Here is a 20824-nt window from a genome sequence, read left to right as displayed (position 1 = left end):
GCATAGTTCCGGGAGATCTTTCTTTCATTTTAGGGCACCATAAATTCTAGACTTGGGCGACGGTCGCTAGACCTGTGCGAGGACAAGCGACCCTACCTAGGTTTGGGAGAGGGTTGCCACCCTCTCTTGTTTTTGGCAAGAGCCTGCTAGCCCTCACCTCTTGTTGGTGAGGGTCGCCAACCCTTGCCTAGGTGCTGGTGACCATTACCACCACCCCACCGACAAGGGGTTGGAGGGCCTATGTGTTTCTTTTTTTTGTAAAGAATTAAAAAAAAAAAAAAAATCAAATGATTTAAAAAACAAAATTGCCCTTCATCATCAACCGGTGAGTTTAAACACTTCTTTGACACTAATATGATAACTTTAAGAAAGAAAAAAAGTTAATTTTATTACTTTATTTAAAAAAATGATATTTTGAGCTTTTATTTGAAATAATATTTATTTCAAATCCTTATTCGGAAAAAATAATGATATTCGAGGCTCTATTTGGAATTTCCTAGACATCTAATTCTTGTACGGACTAACTTGACGACTTTTGTGATGCAAGATAAGAATCTCACTTTCAATGGGTGAGATCCTCACATGGCAAGCGATCGCCCACTGATCGAGATTTCCAATGATCATAAACAAATGGAGGGAATCAGATCCCGCGACCATCAATCAATCAAATGGGGGACTTGGAATTCAGTTGAAATCCGAGACGCGGCGGAGTTCCATGAACGTTAACAAGAAGTTCACGGTCCTATTGGCAAAGGCTGAATTCCAGGGTAAGTTTTAGGCCAATGTCCCTCTTTTGACTCAACCGGAATCCTTTAGGTATTAAGCCTAATTTTTTGGGATCGTTAGGCACTTTCGATATATCTTCCTCGACCCTTTCCACATGTTATGCGGTCTCCATTGATATTCGTCTCAAATTCTTGCTCCTATTGCGTGCTGTGAAGGCCAACGAGCACACGAAATTTCTCTTCATTTGATCACATGACAAGTAAACAGGACTTCCGAATTCTAGAGATTCTAGATGACCTGCCTATCACCACCTCATTGATCAAATCATTAGAAACGAAAAGCAATCTTTCTTCTCTTTTTTTGTTGCAAGTTGTGCTATCACATAAAAGGAATTTTACCTTACCTCACCTCACCACACGTAAACGATGTGGAATTAGGTTCATTCATGCTCTCATCGTCATCTTAGAGTCGAAACCGCACTTTGTCCGAACCCTCTTTAACCCGGACAATCACTCCCGTCCTTGTTGGATTGAGTCATTACAACCACCACCTCATCAACCGAATCATCAATAACGGAAAGCGATTTTTCTTCTTTGTTTTGTTTTAACAAAACGATGGCATAACAAGCGAGGGAGTTTGAACTTCACACGTTGGGAAAATCGGAATGGTCAACTCCGATTGCTTGCTTCGTTGCCATCCAAAATCCACGTTCGAATCTTCATCTCGAAGCACCAAGGCTCAGAAGCCATCTACGATACAGGAAAAAAGTCAAACCCAACCCCCTGTTGACCGAGATGCTTCTCATTGGCGCCACCCTGGCACGCCCATAATACTGGCCATGGAGACAAAGACCAAATCAATTGGCCCGAAACGAGGCAGCGGCACGCCAAAGACCAAAGCTAATCATTGAGTTCCTAAAGAATCTGACGTGAGACTCTGTCGGATCTCGTCTGAATAGACTTTTCAAAATTCGACCGACGGACCCAGGGCAGTACATTCGAATATCTCCAGCGTGAGAAAGAAGCGAAGAGATTTTAAAATTCGGATTAAAGGTTAAATTTAATTGAAGAATTATAATAATAAAAAAGGAAAAAGGGCACAGAAGAATCTCCGAATTATATGCATTAAGGGTAAGTGATTCAGATTACCTACAAATTCTACGTCCCCTTAAAATAGATTTCCCAAATTTTGAAACTTGAAACTTATTCTATGTATCTTAAAACTTGAAACAAAATAGATTTTCACTATCAATTCGGTTCTTTAGTTTCATATTTTATGCTAAAACTAATCTCACCTTTGATATACACTGCCAAGAACTTTCTTTTGTGACATCAAAAATCTAAATTATGATTATTATGACATACTACCCCAAAACAGCGTTGAGGGTTCGAATCCTTTCTTACCCATCAAACTTTTCTTATGACATAAAAATCTCAAATTTATGTTTGACACATTTAATGATTTTTCAATCAAAGCGTTGTTGTTTTTCACGACTGTTTGCTTTCTAGCATTCATGTGTGCAAATTTTAATGGTAAAACTTTGACAAAAGGTGAATATCTCATCACCCATGGTGGTAGTGTAAGTGATTGGGCAAGGGAACTTTTAATGGTAAAACTTAAAAGGTTCCCTTCACAAAAAAAAAAAAAAAAAAAAGAAGGTGAATATCTCATATAAATATAAATATAAGATAAATTTAAGGATGAATGGGCCATAACAGTATATTTTAAAGTTTTTTTATTGACTTTTGTCCCGATAAAAAAGGGGTCAAGTGGCGAATTTCGATTTTGATTGGCTACCGTGGAGAATCTATAAAATGGGCAAACCCGAAGGCCACGGCTGAGCAAGTCTTCATATAATTGAAAACAACTCGATTTGGCCCCTCTCTCTCATTAATATCATTTAGTGGACCGCGAGAGTCTCCGGAGAAGAAGATTCGGTTCGGAAGTGGAGGAGCAAATGGCGAAGCCCGGAGGTATTAGCAACGTCGACGGCAAGGAGAACACCCTCGAGATCGAGGGCCTCGCTCGTTTCGCCGTCGAGGAGCACAACAAGAAAGACGTACTTGGAATCTCTCCTTTCCTTTTTTTTTTTCTTTTTCTTTCAATTTGATTCGATTTGATGGGTGATTGGGATTCGATGAGAAATTCACGGTTTTGATGGTGATGCTGATGAAAAGAAGGGATTTTGGGATGTGGGTTGTAGTGAATTTGGGGGATCTCCGCTCGCAATTCGAGGATTTGTCGGTTACCGCGTCGTCAGTGTGAAGGAAACCTAAGTAGATGATTTGATGAATTTGTTGAATTGGGGATTCGGGTATCTTTCGAAGTGGGGGGGGAAAAAGCAGGTTCTGATCCTCTGCAGTTTCTCTTAGACGTGAAAGGCGCGAGCTTTGAAGTAGCGAGTAGCGGGAAAGTCGTGTCTTGCTCGTGAAGTTCCCATTTTTGTTTCTAATTTGAAATGTTCGTCGATAATGTGCTGACGGTGTTGAAATCTGTCGTTGGGGGACCAGAATGCGATGCTGCAGTATGTGAAGGTCGTTAAGGCGAAGGAGCAGGTGGTTGCGGGCACCGTGTACTACATCACCATCGAAGCGAAGGATGGCGATGCCAAGAAGCTGTACGAGGCCAAGGTTTGGGTGAAGCCGTGGATGAATTTCAAGGAGGTCCAGGAATTTAAGCTTGTCGAAGGTGCCCCCGGCGAGTCTAGCGCTTAGCTTCAGGGTAATGATTTCTAGAAATAGAATGTCCATGCTTAATGTTATCTAGCTTTCTGTTTGATGCTTACTCTCCGCATGTAGGGATTAGTTTTCTTTCATTTACATCTTTCTTTGGCAGTCACACTTGATCTCGCCTATGGTACACTCTCATGTCAGAAACGTGGGTCGTATGCAGTTTTAAACTTCCAAGGTTACCATTTTCATCCTACGTTTAATTTCTTAGGATGGAATATCAGCGTTAATTTGATGATTAGATATTGACATGCGGGTGACAAACTTTGCCTGATTGCTTTGTTTATACATGTGATCAGAGTTTTCACTGAAACAGACACTTTTTTGTCAAGGGGATACTTTGGTAGGTTTAATCCGTAGTCTCATGGCTCAAGGCTTGCCAATTTGCTTTTTACGCTAAAAGATCAATCTAGGACCAGTAGACAGTCACTTTCTGCATTGTTGATAGGTTATTGGCCTATCGGTTGAATGTTTGAATCTAGATGGTATTGTTCTCCTTACAACTCATGGAAAAATTGATTCTCATGCTTAGTGGAAGAATCGAGCTTCTTGATTTGGTTTTTGTAGCTTATTTGATTTTACCTTAACGAGCTCTCTAGGTATCATCACTGTATAGTCGTTGCATGATTCAATGAAATAAGGTAGAGCAATTATATTTCAATCATGTTAAAATCACGCTCACCCAACAGCATGTCATGCTTTAGTTAACCGAGTTTGTTTAGCAGCAGTTTTGCTCGTACGGTTGTAATCATCGACCTAAATGGATCTCTTTCTTTCAGTTTCAGGGCGACTGAAGATATACATCTAGGCCTGCTTGCTGTTTTCCAGGAGGAACCAAAGAGAAAGGCACATAATAAAGTTGAAGGCGTTTCCATGTTAGGAAAATAAGCTGCTACTTTTTTTTCTGAATTTGCTTGTAAGGGCATAAGAATGTTGCTACCGATGTACTTATTATTATGTTCGGTGTAGATCTTGACACATAATTTATATTCTGTACGTCTGCTCTATTTCTTACCTTTCAGTTTGGTGCTTTGACAATGTGTTACGTAAAGCTGAAGTAATTTCCTCTTATTGTTCAAAGTTCTCCTTGTATTGGCTGGAGGATCTGATGTTGTATAGTTTAGCTAACTATGGGAGAACCGGGGAACCTGACTTAATTCTCACTGCCTCTAGCTCGCGGAAGATGAACTCTAAATTCCCTTCCTCATACCTCGAACTGTTTTGGCGAACGAGCAAGAACAACTACCAACTCATATGAACAGTATAATAGTACATCAACTGAAGAAATCTATCTTTAGTACATCATTTTCTACTGGTACGTATGCACAAGGAAGGGGAAAGCACAGCACATGATGACACTAGAAGGAAAACTATGCGAGACACTCTCAAACCGCTCCACAAGTGAGCGCAAACCGCTGAAGTTACAGACCATAATGATATTACCATTCACATGTAGATAGCAGATTGACTTGAATGAACCAAAAATCATGCGCCCATTTTGGAGAAGCTCGCTGAAGATGACCTTCGGTTTTTCATCGCCTTTGTCACGTTGCTTATTTTGCCGGCAGCAAAGCTGAAGGCATTGCGGAAGATGGTCTTGACCACTTGGACTGCCAACATGCAATAGAGGAAGATCCGAGAGTGATGACGTATATCAAGAGCAAGGAGAGACCATTCGGGGACAAGGTCACGGAAAGAGTCATGTAGGTGACAACCATGGAAAGCAGAGCCACGGGCAGCAGAACCTGGACGTAGGATGGCTTCCTGAAGAAGAATATGAGGAAAATGGAGGAGAAGAACCCAGAAGTGTTGAAGGACATGAAGAGATAGTAAGCGGCCACGGGGCACAGATCTGTCGAGCTGAAGAAGGAATGGTGGGACGTGCATCGCGTGTCTTGCTTCATGTTGTCGCTCCAAATGGTCTCCGGAGGAGACAGTCCTGCCTGGTACGTGATGGTCGCTAATAAACTGGCCACGACTAGCACCATCTCCTCCACTTCCGACCATATGCTGCTGCTCGAGTCATCGTCCGTAGATTGGCTCGATTGCTGAGTTGAGTCCGCCTTTGTCACTGCCTTCTTGTTTCGATTTGCTTGAGGCTCGGCTTTAGTTTGTCCATCTAGCTGATCACCTGAAACAACGTCAATAGTGTCTGCGCCCACCAAGTTTTGCTTCTTCAGGAAGTTTAGGATCTGCCAATTTTTCCCATGTCAAATTAACAAGCGGAATGAGATATGAGTCGATTAAAACAGCTACAACTTGAAACTGGGCATCGTACATAGATTTTTGAGCACCAATTCTTTTTAATCTTAAGATTCAAGCTCATAAATGACTATGCTCTACGCTCACAAGCCAACAGTGACAAGATCCAATGTCTTAATAGTTCATTCTTCTCCTTTTAGATCTCCATCCTTGGTAGAAAAGATTCTCTACAAGAAAAAGAATGGCGTTGCAGGGAATCAGTGAGATTCTATGAACCTGCGACCCTTACTGCATCAGTTTGAAAATGACTACCTCGGCAATGGAAGTTACTAGCCCTAAATCACTACACATGTGGAGAAAATCACCGCCATGCCGACACCTGAGATATAATCCCGTGTTATTGTTCACAAGACTGTCGATATAGCCTGGGGACGATATGTGGATCTGAACCGGATTTTTGTAAGAGATAGAGCGCATATAGAGCATAGAGCATAGGCAGGCAAGCCTCTCAGCTGATAGGGACCAGTCTTGTACCATTGCATAGATGAGTTGGTTGGTGTGAGTTCTGAATAGCTGTTGTATCAATATGGGGACCACGTTTGAGGGGACCATGCTCACGGCACTTCCAGTTACTTGTTGTATAAGTTCTATGCCTTTTGAATGAATTTGGAGTCTGTTTTTGGATTGGTAGTTGTGGAAAAATCTGGTAGTTTGGGTCCATGAACCTTCAGTTACAAGCGTTTGATGACGGAGCGAAATCAGCGTATCTGAACGATGCCTAGGCCTTCTAGCAGATTTCTGAAGATGAACAATCAATCATTAAAACGGGATGCTTGGCTACACTTGGCCCCGTAGTGTCAACCGATCGGTGTCGGATTAGGACAGGTTGTAGCTCAGAAAGGATTAGTCACGACTTGTGAGGGACACCTTCGAGATATTAGCCGACTTGATAAATGGGTCGGTTGGACTTATCTCGCGGACTATTTCAATCGACATGACCACTTCTTTTCTTTTCTTTTCTTTTCTTTTTTTCTGTTTGCAGGAATTTGCAAAAACTGCAATGTACTTATGGATTTAGCGAGGGGACAAAAAAAAATCCTCGATACGCATCACTTTACTATGAAAAACAAGAAAATCTAAAGATCGATCCGTTATGGCGTTTTATCTTCTCCCTGCTACTTCCCTGCCCCACCACACACAAGAAAACAAGCGATGCAATTTCCTACAACGAACAGAATGTCAAAGATCATGCGGACGGCTCTTTTGTTTCTCTACCTCTTTTGCACTGCAGATGATTCTTGATCATCGATGCATTCCAAATCAATTCAGCTCATGTTTAAGCACAAAGAATCGACAGGCCATCCGACTTCTTAACCATTTTTTTCTTACTCTAATGGGTATCTGGTTGCTGCAATCTCTGCAAAGACTAGTTTCTATAGATTGAGCTGATGTACCACGAACCATATCCATCCGGATTACTATCTTTCAGAACATTTAGTCTCAAACTAATCTTGTTATCTTGTTCTACAGTGCTTCACTCAAAGAAGAAAAACTTTCAGGACTTGACGAGAACTAGAACCTCTGGGAGATTTTCACTTGACCTACTTGTTTTCCTTCCTCTATCAGAAATAAAATTAGCAGGCTGTCGACTAGCCATGGTCCTGCATCTAAGCAGAGCAATTCTTCGTGGACTACCAAGAAGGCAGGAACGTACCTGGAGCTGTTTCGAAGCCGCAGCCAGCTGTGAGATTGTGTTCCCATCGTCATCCTTGGCAGTCACAAGGTCGTCTGCATCTCCATCTTCACTGACCTTCTCCACTAACTTCTTGAGCGCATCAGATTGACTGTTCTTCACTGCCAGGTGAAGTGCGGTCTCGCCACGAGCGGTGCGTTCCTTGAGGGCTTGAGGACACTGAGAGAGCAACTCCTCGATTACCTTGATCCTGCCCTTGATGGCCGCATAGTGGAGCGGTGTCCTGCCGCCCTTGTCCTTGATCATGCAAAGATCAGGGCCTACTGTTAGAAGCTCCCTCGCGACTTCCAAATTCCCCGTGGCGGACACAATGTGTAACGGCGTAAGTCCATCATGATTCAATTCCCTTGCAAAATTGGGCTTCCTGCTAACAATCTCCTTCACGAGCTCGCTATTTCCAGCGAGCACAGCCAAATGAAGAGGAGTCTCTGCCGTTGGTCCCAGCAAGGCTTTGTCCAGAATCAGCGGATCTTCTGCTAATAAGGCCCGGAGAGAGGTGACATCTTCGTACTGGATAACTCTGGAGAGCCTGGGATCCATAGGAATTTGTCGTGAACGATAAGAGTCCTGCGCTTCTTTGGTTTGCTTGTGGTTCTTGATGATAGTTTTAAAAGCTCGGTTCGTCCTACTTATGCACAAAGCAAAGATGGGACTCCGTAATGACGGCAAGCACCGTGTTTTCTGTCCTTTCAGACAATGGACATTAGAAGATTGATGGAAAAGTTACCCAAACCAGAGGATCAAACTTCCAGACTGTTAGGTAACACAGCAAGTCCTACATTGCTGTCGGCTTTAAAAGCTCACACAAGTGCGAACACCTGGCAATCCGAAGAATTAACGTTGCCCCAAGAATAGAAAAGAAAAATGCAAAGGTCATATCCCACCATAACGGACATTATCCTTCGTGAACGGTCTGGTTGACCTCGATCTATTTGGATTGGAGACACTATTTTTCCTGATACAGGAGTACAAGGAAGGATGGCTACACAAATATAAGATTCAGCACTCATGCATTGTAACACGAAATAGACTTGAGGGCGTCAGTACATTTCAAACTAAAAGGGATAAAAAGTTAGTGACAATGGTGAGCTGAGTGATGATAACACCATGTGACAACCATCAAAAGCTTCTGTACATGTATACAATCTGACCCGTTAAACTATGAACTTCCTAAAGGAGCTTGGACCTAGTCAGTTTTGACCCTGTCTTGACGATGTTTCCTAAGTTTAGCATGTCAGCTGTCTACGCCTCTATCCAAACACATCTAATGGTTTTGCATCAACAAAGAGCACCAAAACACCCTGCTGACCTAGCCTTCTTCATCGTAGTCTTCATCATCTTCATCCATCCCTCTATTCAAGTTTGCAAGCTGAATGGGATCGATGGCCATCTTCTCAACTTCGGAAAGAGACCACCCGGGATATTCCTCATGCTTGAATCCAGCGTCGGGAGCTGCTGATATACTGGTCGGACCAGAAGCTAATATCGATTTTGAGTCCCCATTTTCATCCAAATCCACATTCAGGTCAAAGTTCCGAACAGGCGGTTCTGCAGATCTAGGAGTAGGAATGCTATCTTTTGATTCATTGAGATGGTCACCATTTTCTGTCCCTTCAAGATCCTGATTTAAATTGTCCTGCTGAGGAACGTCTCCATCGACTTCAAACTTCTCATTCTGCACAGTTGCATCCCCCTCTGAGGCTCGACCACCTCGCCCACGACCCCTCCCTCTGCCCCTACCTTTCCCTCTCCCAGCACTGCCTGTGTGACCAGTATCATTCTGAAATTGAAACGGCACAGAGAAGAAATATTTAAATTTATCGGGAAATCTGGATTTGGTTTAAGAAGGCCGAATGAGCTTCAGAGACCAGATAACAATCTTCTTAAGGTGCAAGAATATATTACTATGCCGTTATTCTTCGACACTTGGTTACATCCAAACAAAGAAATGCTACAGAAGCATATTACTGACAAACATAGCTGCAGTAAGTTACTCATTGAACACTGACAATACTATGAAGTAGAGCAGCAAAAATGCCTAAGAACTACAAGGCTTTGTTATGAAAGCGTGGGCAAAGAAACAAAATTTAAATTTTACCTCTCTCTCACTCTCACAAATTTTCAAATTTTTCTCAACTTTCCACCAACAATTTCATCCCTCTGCTTTCTCTACCTTCCCAACCATAGCATAAAAGAAAAGTGACTGAAAAAAAACCAACTAAGCATTCATCCATGGACATGAGATACTTCGTAACCAATGGGCTGGACAGTCGAGATGACATGATGCGGCAAGCCACATTAAGGAAAAGGAAAGGAATGATGATAATATCCATAATCATGGGAAACATTACCATGCGGCTCCTCTTTGATTCATCATCAGTGTCATTTTCCCCATCATCAACCATTTTCCTGATAATCAAATACATAGTGTGATATTAATAGCCATATTCCCTCACTGAAATGGTAAACCTGTAAATTCACAATAAACTAACCTTCTTTTAGCAGCAGACCGATCATCTCCAGCAGCGTCAGAACCACCTAAATCAGGAACCTTGCTCACAATTTCGCTCAAGAAATCAAATACGTTAAAGGTTTGGACACACTGCTTCCTGCGATTGAGGAGCAGAGTTATTCACCTCAAAACAACTATTTTAAGTAAATAAAATGAGTAGAGAGGGAACACTAAACTCTGCCATATTCTCTTTCAAAGGAAAAAGAAGGGAGACAGAAGATAGAGAAAAATGCTCCCTAATCAGGAATGCCATACATACAATTTCGCATGCTTAGAGGGGGCAAAGGAAAGCAAGCAGTGGAGCTCTTAGAAGGGAATCTTGACTGGGAAGGGAAGAGAGAAAGAAAAAGGGGGAAGACAAAATACTGTAAGTCTGCTTACAAATGCAAGGAGTTCAGTGTCTTAGCTCCCCTCTTCAAGGTTATATCATATGTCCGATCACAAAGGTCTTGCAGGAACAGTTCCAATGCCTTAGCTGGAGATTTTGCAAGAAGACAATGAGCATTGATTTATTAAATTGGGATTTCTCATGCTGACATAAATGAGATCAACAGCAAAAGCAAGTCTCCAGGCCAGTCCTATCAAATTATAAACTAGAGAGGAATAAATCAACCAAAATGCAGATGTTGTACACTTACAAACAAGAAGAGGCACAGCCATAGCAATCTTCCCGACATCCTCATCAGCTTGCATAATTTTCTTAATCCGAGCCTATAAAAGGAATAGTTGTCAATTATACAAAATTATTCTGCAAACGTTAAAATGGATGGGGGACAGCAGGGAAGGGAATTCAAGGCCAAGTACGTGAACCTGGAGCACAAACATCAAGACATCAGGCAACAAACCAAGACAGTTTTAACTTGGCCATCACAATGACATCAGCCAAATTAAAATCATCCAACTGTATTATAAGCAGACAGACATCAACTTGCCAACCCCTGTTTTTGGAGGAAAAAAAAAGAAAACACACTACAGTCACTGTGGTTTTGATCCTAACGCGAGCTCAACACTTCTGTCATAAATGTTTCAGCACTCAACCATTGAGCCTTAACAATAACCATTTGCTCTCTACAAAACTTAAAACAGGCTTGACACATATGCTTCTGCCAGCTAAATTGTGTGGTCAGCTTATTTTCTGTCTATAACTTTACCTTGAATTTTCTTTATAGGATTGCCTTTTGCACTAGCATCAAACGTCCATTCTTACCTCATGTTAGTGCAAATACTTAAAAGTTATTCAATAAAGTAGTTTCGTAAAATCAGCCAATTCGCATACAGTTTTCACTTCTTCTCATTCTGAGAATGCCCAAAAAAACACACTGTAGAGTTCATCTAATTGCTTCCCCAATGGCAAGAAGAAGAACAAGAACAAGCAAAGGGTGAAAAATCCAAGCGTCTAGATGAGAATGGACAAACAGTTCCAACTATTAAAGCATCTTTCAGCCATACAATGCTGCATGTTGGCTTCTCCAAACTGGCACTAATTTACAACATTCAGCCTGCTAAACACTTTTTATGCAAGTGATGATAAATAGGCATTGCAGAAAATGCAAGTGAGAATAGTGTGACTCTCATAATATAGGCTATCAACTTGAATTTCGCCCAAACCATAGTTATTAGTTTGCCATTTGTCCTATCACACTATTTGAGTTCCTAGATTTCTTTAACCTATGCTCCGAAGAGGAACGAAATATCCTCATCTTTAAGGGCTAAACAAACAAGAAACTAGCTTTAACTTCTAAAGCCAATTGATCTTTCTTCATTTTCACTAACAGTTAACAGAAAATGAGCAATCAGTTTTCCAAAAGGAGATTCTTCCTCAGCAACCCAACTTCCCAAGAGAAAAAGAAATCTATCGATTCAGATGTCCATCTAATTCTAATTAAGTTGTTTCTCTGATGACCTACAAGGACTGTAATAGGCTTAACCAATCCGCTCTCCAACTTCTATGACACCAACAGCCCCCCCAAAAAAAAAAAAAACCACCCAAGACAGAGATTGGCTCGGCAAATTACCCAACCCATGCAAAATAGTCCTGATATATGAATTTTTGAGTCAACATGTTACATCATTTCAAATTAACTACATAGGCATGAAAAGACAGTCACTTTGGCGTGTGTTCCACTGTGCAAACGTGAAATCGGTGAAGTAACGAGTGCATAATGTTGCCAGACGGGCAAATCTCCACCTACTCAAAAATCAATTTGTGTATATCAAGTGCAATACCGCATGGCTCCAAGCATTCGAATATACGACAGATAACCCAGTCAACTATGATCAAAAGCATGCCAAACCGAATACGAACACCGTTCGCCTAACTTTAGCCGAAAAATCTAATCCCAATCAACTCTTAGCAGTCGCAAAACGCACGATCACAGCCAATCACAATCACGATTTCACAACCTGTCCCCCGCCGAATTCATGATTAATTAGATACCCGAAAAAACCCGCACATAATCACTAGTTGGGCGCACGAACTCGGACCCGGAAGATGCAAAAACCGTTGTAAACACGCCCCATGCACGACGCGTGCTTTCGGCCGAAAACAAAAAGAAAACCTTAAAAAACCAAAAAAACAAAAACAGAGCAGAAAAAAGGGGGAAAACGCCGCAACAGTAACGGAGTCACATGGCCGGAAACCAGCATTCACTCACCGCCGGGAATCGCGTGTCGAGCTTCTTCCTCATGTCGCCACCCGCGGAGGAGCCAAAAAAAAAACCCTAACGGTGAAAATAAAAAAAGAAAAAGAAAACCGCGAGGGGTGACGAGCGGGGGGGGGCGAGCGCTCTCCGCTCTTTGCCCTAGCGCAGCCTCTCCTCGCGCGAAGAGGGAGAAAGAGATAGAGGGAGAAACGGAGGCCTTGTCCCCGAACCAGGACGAGTGCAGGAACCGCCACGCGAGCCCTTCTCGAAGCGGAGGAACGAGGGCGAAGAAGCAGAAGAAGAAGAAGAAGAAGAAGAAGAAGCGGAAGCAGACGAGGAGAACTTGCGACTTCGCTTTCTGCGAGGAAAGACAAAAGAAGGATAAAAACCGCCTCCAATTCCCTCGCTTTTTATTTATTTATATCGCTTCGCCAAATTTCGTGGCTCTTTTATTTTAATTGTTTGATTATTATTTGTTTAATTATTTCTTCTTAAACCCCGGGCTGGCTGTGGCTGGGGGATTAAGTTGGGCTGGAATCTTCTACATTATCGAACGCAGTGCTCCTTCGCGCAGCCGTCCAATCGTCGGCCGCCACGTCACCGCGTTCCGTTCGAACTTCCTTCGTTAGACCGTTTTTTGTCGGGGGTGGGCCCTGGGCAGGGGGCGGGGGCGCGGTCATCTCTCGCCGTTAAGTCACGGCGACGGTAACCCCGGACGGAACGATGAGAACGGGAAAAACGGAACTGCCCGGTGACGCCGCACGGAAATTCGCGGCGATCCTTTCCCGTTTTCGGATTTGAAAGGACAATGCCAAGAACTGAAGTCCGCCTGAAAGAAATGTTCTTTTTATTGACGAAAGGTCCTCGGATTTAATTCTTTTAACATATGTAAATTATTTTTCACCTCACCAAAACTTTATTAAAACTTCTTTGGTCAAAGGTTCATTAAATTAATATTTTTCTTTCTTGTATTTGTCACCGTCAAGCATTGATTCCTCGTATGTTTTTTGGGCACTCGCATGTGGACGTGAATCCTTAGATGGGTCCATTGTCGCGATTATTATTTATCATTGCACTTTTTGGGTTTTGACTTCCCAAATTTGGAAAAGAATTTCCCAGCACGTATAATGATTCGTTTTTATAAGAGGCATCATGATTAATTAAAGAAACTATTGGGTCACTCGATATAAGCACATAATGAACAAAATTGCTATGCCTTAATGAAAGCATAATTTAATCGGAAAATAGTTTGAGATACGGAATTACCAATGAATATTGCTATAATCAAAATCGCATCGCTATAAGTATTGTTTCCATGTCTCTTACCAAAAAAGAATTCCCACTTAATGTTTTGCACGCGGTTTTAATTCGGGCAAGTGCGTCTGCCTTTGAGTCTAAAGCTCCTTTCCATAAATGCGTTATTTTTATCGTCTGTAATTTTCTGGCTTTTCGTTTTATTTTCTTATTTTTCGACGGGCCATTTCGACATTTTAGTCAACATTGTCCAGTTGGCAAGTATGGACAAGTTTTGTCTTTTCCCTTTCGTAGTCGTGCGTTCTTAACTGCACAGCTCGCCCCATCCTATGCTTAGGTGCACTTTTGCGATGTGACATCTCGATCGATTGAGAATTGAGAGAATTATGTAAACCCACCCCCCGGTTAATGTGCACCGGATAATTTCAATAGCATCCTAGATCGAGGACAAACTCATTCAAACTCTTGCAAAAGAGTTAATGAAAATGGTTGGTGACATCATATATTTTGTGATATCTGAAATTATAAAAAAATAAGTTTTCTTTTTTAGTTTATAATATATATAAAAAGTAATATGAAAAAACAACAGTGGCGTAGCCATTATTTTGAGCCCGACAACCTGATATTTGGCTTGCTTTCTTTTTATTTTTTATTTGTATTGTTGGCTAATTTGATGGATATAGATTTGAGTCTATGTCGATGCTTATATTATTACGTCGAATAGATGGATTGAGTAGAATAGAAAAAAAAATGCATTAAAGATGTAGCTAAATTACAATTTAAGGACAACATTGAAGAAATGATGGTAGTCTGGAATCAATGAATGTCACTGTTCTGTAGGTTGAATAGTAGGGAACTAGGTTTTGTGTTTTAACCTGACAAATTTAAAATTTTGAAAATTGCCCCTGAATTTTCGTGTTAAAATTTTCACAGTGTTTTAGTTTGAACACCATGAAGTATTTTTTGCTTAGCTATATATGTCGATGCTAATATGATTATTAATGCGAATTCAAATATTATAGAGAAAACTCTCTTTATGCTTGCGTGTCATAAATTTATTGGCAAGAAATGCGATATATTTCTATAGATTTGAGATTCTCCATGCAAAATTGGACTGAAATCCCTATGTAAAAAGGAAGCAAAAGTAAATTGCTAGAAGTGTTTGAGTCTGTTTGGGGATAATTACTTAATCAATCATAAACTTATTGCATGACTATCATTTTAGTCATAAATTTTCTAATTTGCCCAAGTATAGTTCTAAAAATTTGTTTGAAATTGTTGATGTAGTTTCTAGTTGTCGCTAGTCATCTTTGTAGTTTTTTGATGTGAACAATTTATGAACCATCACGTTAATAATTTTTAGCTCTAGTTAGCCAAAATGATTATATGAAATTTTATGCAAAATGCTTAGAATTATATTGGTCAAATTAAAAATTTATGATTAAACCAACATTCATACTATGGGTTTATGACTGATTGAGTAATTTTTTTTTTGTCTATTTGATTGATTGTTTTCTTTTATATTTTCTTAAAATTTTCAAGTTTTGATTTTTCATTTCATAATATGGAATGTCTACATCATTCGGGAACGTACATTAACTTAAGATCTCAAATCCCAAAAAAAAAACAAAAAAAACTTATAAATGACAAACAAACAAATGCTATGCCATTCTAAATATACATTTAACACATAATTGCATTTCCTCTTTCTTTTTCTCTTCTCAACTTTAATTGTCGAGTTAATAACGCATTTCCCATATCGTTTCTCCTTTACAACTTGAAAAAAACGCAAGGAGCTCTAGTAGACAAATCCTCCATTTTTATGCTCACTGGCCTTTTCAGTTCCATTCCACTCCGTCGTGCCAAGCTCGGCCTCCACAGTCGAGAGTCGCCGCTCCGAAAAGCGGGGGAGGCGGGGGGAGGGCGTTCCGGCGAGAAAATGGAGGACCTCGAGGACCAAATTGGAAAAATCGGGAAGGGGGCAGGGGGCGAAAATGAACGTTGGGAAACAGTTGGAGGACGGGGATGGAGAAACGCCGTCGGGGAGGTTGGCCTTTTCCGTTCAGTTAGCGAGAGAAAAATATCGATTTTACATATATATACACGGAAAAAATGGGGGAACGAATAATCGAAAAAACTAAAAACCCTATTCTTATTCAGTTTTGAGCCTCGTAATTCCTATCCGTCTCCGCCTTCTTTCTCCCTCCCTCGCGCTCCTCTCCCCTTCCCTCGCCTGGGAGTCGCCACCGCTCCGCCCGCCGCCGCCGCCTCCTCCGCCGCAGCCGGCCGACCTACCGATCGGAGACCTCCTCCCTCCGTCCCTCCGCCGATCAGTCTCTCTCGCAGGTCAGTCTCTCGTTCTCTCTTTCTCTCTCTCTCGCGCGCGCGGGCGGCTGTTTTCTCGATCTCCTGCAATTGCGCATTCGTGTTGACCGGCGGCGGATTCGCGCGGCGGGAGCCCGGCGTTCGGTTTCCGATCCGTTCTCTGCTTTTTTCCCCCCTCCCTTCTCGTCGCGTGTTTGATATTTAGATTCGAGCGGCCGGAGTTAGGTATTATTGGAGGCGGAAGAGCAGAGTCTTTGCGATTCTCCTCGTTAATTCATGATCGGCAGATTTTGGCGGTGGCGGTGAATAATTCGTCCGATTTCGTGTTCTCTCTCTCTCTCTCTTTTTCCCCTTCGCTTGAGCTCTTTCTATTCGCGCTTGTCGGAGCGGCGTGATGTGTTAGGGATTTTTCCGATTTTTTCTTGGCTTCTATCGGTGTAATTACGGAATGCGCGTAATGAGTGTGTGCTGCTGCATTTGGTGGGTCACTATATTCTAGGTTTAGCTAGAAATAACTCAATTTTTCTGGTCTTTGCCCTCTGTCGTGCGTTTTGATATTTTAATTCATCCGTGATTGTTGCAGAAATTTTTGTAGATTGTTGGATTATATGTGTTCAAGATGTCAGTTTTGGTGACGGGGAAGAGCTCGAAACGATTACTTAGATGGCTCTTGCATGTTTATTTGATGATGCTCTTAGTTTCCTTTGAGCAATTCTGGCTGTCTGGATGGAAGAATTGTAGACAGTATTTGCTTCCTTGATTAGAACTTTTCCTGGACCATAGGATGGGCTGGACTCTGTAATCGAGACGCATTGCTAATATGACTGGCATTTGCGAAAACATGACAATGTCTTGGTTATTGACTGGGCTTTTGTGAAAACATTTATCTCACATTTGTGAAAGCTGACCGGTCATATTAGCTGGACTCCGCCATAAACCTTTCACGTTCGCCTCGCACTTTTTCACATACACATTGGGAATCATCTCTATCCTTCACTTTCTCCTTGAACGCATAAGACCACTCATATTAACGGCATTTGTGGTGATATGTGAAGTCACCTGCAAAAAGCGTTTGTTATTGATGGGGCAAAGAGGAACTGAACTCATAAATATTAAATGGTAATCCCAGAGGCGTCCAGGCATCAAAAGTTTTTGTGGGGTTGTTCAGGATTTGGTAGTCATGGCTGAACCTCACTCTAGCCTCATGGTGGATTTGATGTTTTAGACTATAGAGTGTAGTCAGAGCTGTTGGGGTATTGTTGAGATGAAGGCTGGCCTCTCTGATAATTTCTTTGAGGGCTTAAGTGCATGTTCATACCTTTTTTTTTTGCGTAAGTTATGCAAATAGCTGCTGTTTCCATCAGTTTAAAGTGTTGGCTAATTAATGTCCCTTCCTCATGCTTGGTTGTCGAGATTTATGTTTACGGGATCTAGTCTGCACGACAAACTGGTGGATAAACAAATTCTTAAGGATTTTGATGTTTAATGGTGGGATTGAATCTGTTCAGTTTGTCACGTGCTTTCTAGAATGGCTTTGCCCTTGAAGGGGCTGTGCTGTCTTTTCAAGAATCACTCGAGCATAAGAAATGAAATATTTTCTGTTTCCATCCCTGAGTTTCTGTTGTGGTCCTTATTTTCTGATCCATAAGATGATTAATGCTCATTTCAAGTCAGCTTTTTGGACTTAGATTTTATTTTCCCCCATGTCCTGTGAGTTAAAGATATGGTCCCTGAAAGCGTTCCTAAATGGTGGCTTTTCACAGATGGGGTGCATTGCTTCCGAATAATTAATGTTGTCCCAAAAATGTCCATGGAAATTAATATTTCGGTTCTTATTAGAGTCACTTTAAAGTATTTAAAAGATGCAACTCAAAATTCTCTGAGATGCGATGACTACCTGGTATTTACAACCCTATCAAGGGGCTGTTTTTGCGGTCTCATGTTTGGCTAGAGCTACTTTTCTCTCTTTGACTTTGGCTGATTTATCGATTCTGTTGTAATGGGAGAATTAAAGGCAGTTTTGTTATGATCTGTGATGTTTCAGGTATTTCTTTTAGAAATGTCTCCAGCATCCAAATCCAAGTCCAAGGACAAGAAGTCTGGGAAGGAACCGATAAAGGCTGTTTCCAAGCCCTCTGGACCTGCATCTGGGGGTTCTGGAGTCCCTGCCAGTGCGTACAACCCTGTTTTAGGAACATTCCACTCTCTTGAAACAGTGTCAAGTTCATCTTCTTCACCTCTTCAAGCTAATGGTCGTTTCAGGACTATTGATGAGACAGATGAGCAGACTGGCTCGCTTGCTGCGGGGGTCGAATTTGATTCTGTCTCCAACAATGGCAGCTGGTCTGGTGAGTCGGAAGACCATAAGGAGAACAAGTCTAATCTTCCTGGTCGACAGGAGTCTGTCCCAGGAGCTGAAAATGACAAAAGAGAGAAAATCCGCCAAAAGAATGAGAAGAAGCATCAGCGTCAGAAAGAGAAACGAGCTCAGGAATTGCATGAGCGATGCAGTGGCTATCTTATGTCGAGAAAGCTTGAAGCACTTGCTCAGCAGCTCGTGGCAATGGGCTTTTCTCGTGAACGGGCAACCATGGCTCTTATAATGAATGAAGGCAGAGTAGAAGAATCAGTTGCGTGGTTGTTTGAAGGGGGTGAGGAGGCTGATAATCGGACGGATAACAAATTTAGTGGGACTAACTTGAAAATTGATATAACGGAAGAGCTTGCTCAGATTACAAGTATGGTATCCAAGTTTAAATGCTCGAAACAGGAGGTGGAGAGAGCTGTCGTCTCGTGTGAGGGTGACCTTGAGAAGGCAGCAGAATCGTTGAGAACTCAGAAGCTAGAACTATCTTCTGCTCCTTCTAAACCAGGAGAAACTGGAGATCCTTCTAGTTTAAGTAATGGCAAGCTTTCAGCTACTGTTGCCATGAACTCTGGGATGTCCCAGCATAAACAAAATTTGTCTTTGTCAGCCCAGCTGAGAAGAGATGAAAGAGACTATAATTACACAAGAAGTGCGGGAAATGCAAGTGGTTATTTGGAGTCTGTGCCGAAGAATGTGCAGTCTGTGAAGAGAAATCAGCAGAAACCCCAACACTCTGCAATGCCGACCGAGAAGAGTCGACCTGGTGCTGGATCCAGTTCTATAGCAACGGCTGTTCAGGTGTCGCCTTCACCAGCAAAAGGAGAGACCCGTTATATTGCTGTTGGAGGTGAATTGAAACATCTTTCTTTAGGAACAGTCCGGGAGCCAGTTGTCATGATGCAGCGACCGCAATCAGCTAAGCAGGTTCCTGCTATAAATGTTGGCTCGCCCCCTGGAACAGGTGCAGGTTGGCATCCTTCTAATGGCATTGACATTAGGAAGTCAGGTGCATTGCTGCCTCAAATTCCTAGCAGTAGAAGCCTCAGCGCGGGCAATCTGAGTTCAGGTCAGATGCATCCCCAATTTTATTATCAACAACAATTGGGTCTTGGAAACAGTTCACTGGAGTCACCAGGGACAAGTCGAGCTATGGGTTTTCAACAGCATCAACAATTCATACAAGGTGGTGGTTTGGGAGATATTCCTGGGACAACCCGAGGTAATGGTTCGTGGAGTAGAACAAGCGCACCTCCTACAATAGCGGCTGCTTCTTCCCTGGGTCTGTTTTCTGGATTGGGTTCTTCTGGTTATTCAGGGGCTGCTTCTCCAGTAGACTGGAGCAACAGTTCAGTGGGGCAGCAGTTTGATTACACCAACGTCGACTGGTCGTTGGATCGGGGTTTGTCTTCCCCAAGATCCACCAAGTGGTTGATGGGGTTGACCTCTTTAATGAAGAACAAGGCAACCATGTTTGATCCGGATGTTCCTACATCAGGTTTAAACCTTGGCCTGAGACCTCCTCCCCCCAATGTGAATGGCGTCTCTTTCATGGGACTTCGTGATGCACCAGGAGCGACTACAGACACATCTGCTCCGGGTTCTCGGGAGTGGACGTCTCCTTTTGAAGGAAAGGATCTTTTTAGCTTGCCTAGAGAGTTCGTCTCTTCCCCTTCTCTGTAGGCCTCAGATAGCATTTCAGCAAGCAACAAATAAAATGGAAAGAATGCATTTGGATTTCGTATGTGTTAAATCTTGTTGCATGACCTTTTTATGAAAAATGCATTGCAGTATCCTTTGCTTGTCCTCTGTCCGCATGGAGAGAGAGAGAGAGAGAGAGGTTCCTTCATCTTTGCTTTTAATCAGAGGCAGATCGTAGTATCCCCGTTTTAACCTCTCCGTCATCACTGTGCAGTTGACAATTTAAATCACCGCAAGGGATTATCCCGCCCGTGCAAAGCAGCTTGTGCCATCACTTTTCGAAAGTACAATTTGACTGGCTCCTGACGCACAACAAAAACTTTTGAGCTTTGTATTTGCTCTGCTAGGTTTGGAGAAAAGGTTGAAGAATGTGCTATCTTCCAGATTTTTTCCCTTCCCTTCACTTCCCTCTCAGTATCGAAGTGGTGTCCGGAAATCCCTAGTAGACTAGCGGAGTATTACTGAATTGTTGACCGAACTGGAGAGTAATTGTTTAGCGGCCCAAATCGTATAGTCATGAAAAAAGGAGGAGGTTCACTTGTCAATACATGCCAAGCAAAGTACTTTCGCAAACCACTGACTTAGGGGAAAGGCATCCTCTCGAGTTCCTACTCT

General features: G+C 42.2%; 4 protein-coding genes across 5 annotated transcripts; 2 read left to right on the top strand and 2 right to left on the bottom strand.

Moving 5' to 3' along the window:
- The first annotated feature begins 2606 nt into the window (after positions 1–2606).
- Positions 2607–4526, top strand: LOC120289059 (cysteine proteinase inhibitor A-like). 2 transcript variants are annotated; one of them, XM_039303538.1, is made up of 3 exons: positions 2607–2785; positions 3237–3447; positions 4241–4486. In XM_039303538.1, the coding sequence occupies exons 1-2, from the start codon at positions 2684–2686 to the stop codon at positions 3438–3440; spliced, it is 306 nt and encodes a 101-aa protein (XP_039159472.1). In that variant the 5' UTR covers positions 2607–2683; the 3' UTR covers positions 3441–3447; positions 4241–4486. The 2 variants fall into 2 exon arrangements, with proteins under 2 accessions (XP_039159472.1, XP_039159473.1); XM_039303539.1 differs by having other exon boundaries at positions 2623–2785; positions 4235–4526.
- A 148-nt stretch (positions 4527–4674) lies between these two features.
- On the bottom strand, positions 4675–8171 carry LOC104421441 (ankyrin repeat-containing protein BDA1). Its single transcript, XM_010033387.3, has 2 exons — positions 7372–8171; positions 4675–5647 (listed from the first exon to the last, which is right to left on the bottom strand). The coding sequence occupies exons 1-2, from the start codon at positions 7948–7950 to the stop codon at positions 5009–5011; spliced, it is 1218 nt and encodes a 405-aa protein (XP_010031689.2). The 5' UTR covers positions 7951–8171; the 3' UTR covers positions 4675–5008.
- A 222-nt stretch (positions 8172–8393) lies between these two features.
- LOC104421439 (dr1-associated corepressor) lies at positions 8394–12939 on the bottom strand. The gene is made up of 6 exons (XM_010033384.3): positions 12577–12939; positions 10561–10633; positions 10304–10397; positions 9903–10019; positions 9762–9819; positions 8394–9190 (listed from the first exon to the last, which is right to left on the bottom strand). Exons 1-6 carry the CDS (start codon positions 12607–12609, stop codon positions 8720–8722), a joined length of 846 nt encoding a protein of 281 aa, XP_010031686.2. The 5' UTR covers positions 12610–12939; the 3' UTR covers positions 8394–8719.
- Positions 12940–15966: 3027 nt separating this feature from the next.
- Positions 15967–20301, top strand: LOC104421438. The gene is made up of 2 exons (XM_010033383.3): positions 15967–16164; positions 18188–20301. Exon 2 carries the CDS (start codon positions 18203–18205, stop codon positions 20189–20191), a length of 1989 nt encoding a protein of 662 aa, XP_010031685.1. The 5' UTR covers positions 15967–16164; positions 18188–18202; the 3' UTR covers positions 20192–20301.
- The last annotated feature ends 523 nt before the right edge of the window (positions 20302–20824 follow it).

Source organism: Eucalyptus grandis, chromosome 10 (assembly GCF_016545825.1).
Source record: "Eucalyptus grandis isolate ANBG69807.140 chromosome 10, ASM1654582v1, whole genome shotgun sequence".
NCBI classification, from domain to species: Eukaryota; Viridiplantae; Streptophyta; class Magnoliopsida; order Myrtales; family Myrtaceae; genus Eucalyptus; species Eucalyptus grandis.
This window is presented reverse-complemented; position numbering and strand designations above follow the sequence as displayed.

Bases quoted from the DNA above. Each gene is read 5' to 3' on its own strand.
- LOC120289059 (XM_039303539.1), top strand. From the start codon at position 2,684: ATGGCGAAGCCCGGAGGTATTAGCAACGTCGACGGCAAGGAGAACACC. The intron at 2,786-3,236 runs GTACTTGGAATC...TTGGGGGACCAG, and splicing joins AGGAGCACAACAAGAAAGAC to AATGCGATGCTGCAGTATGT.
- LOC104421441 (XM_010033387.3), bottom strand. From the start codon at position 7,950: ATGGATCCCAGGCTCTCCAGAGTTATCCAGTACGAAGATGTCACCTCT. The intron at 5,648-7,371 runs GTACGTTCCTGC...AAAAATTGGCAG, and splicing joins CGGCTTCGAAACAGCTCCAG to ATCCTAAACTTCCTGAAGAA.
- LOC104421439 (XM_010033384.3), bottom strand. From the start codon at position 12,609: ATGAGGAAGAAGCTCGACACGCGATTCCCGGCG. The intron at 10,020-10,303 runs GTAAGCAGACTT...CCTCAATCGCAG, and splicing joins ACACTGAACTCCTTGCATTT to GAAGCAGTGTGTCCAAACCT. The intron at 9,820-9,902 runs GTTAGTTTATTG...TTTGATTATCAG, and splicing joins CGGTCTGCTGCTAAAAGAAG to GAAAATGGTTGATGATGGGG.
- LOC104421438 (XM_010033383.3), top strand. From the start codon at position 18,203: ATGTCTCCAGCATCCAAATCCAAGTCCAAGGACAAGAAGTCTGGGAAG.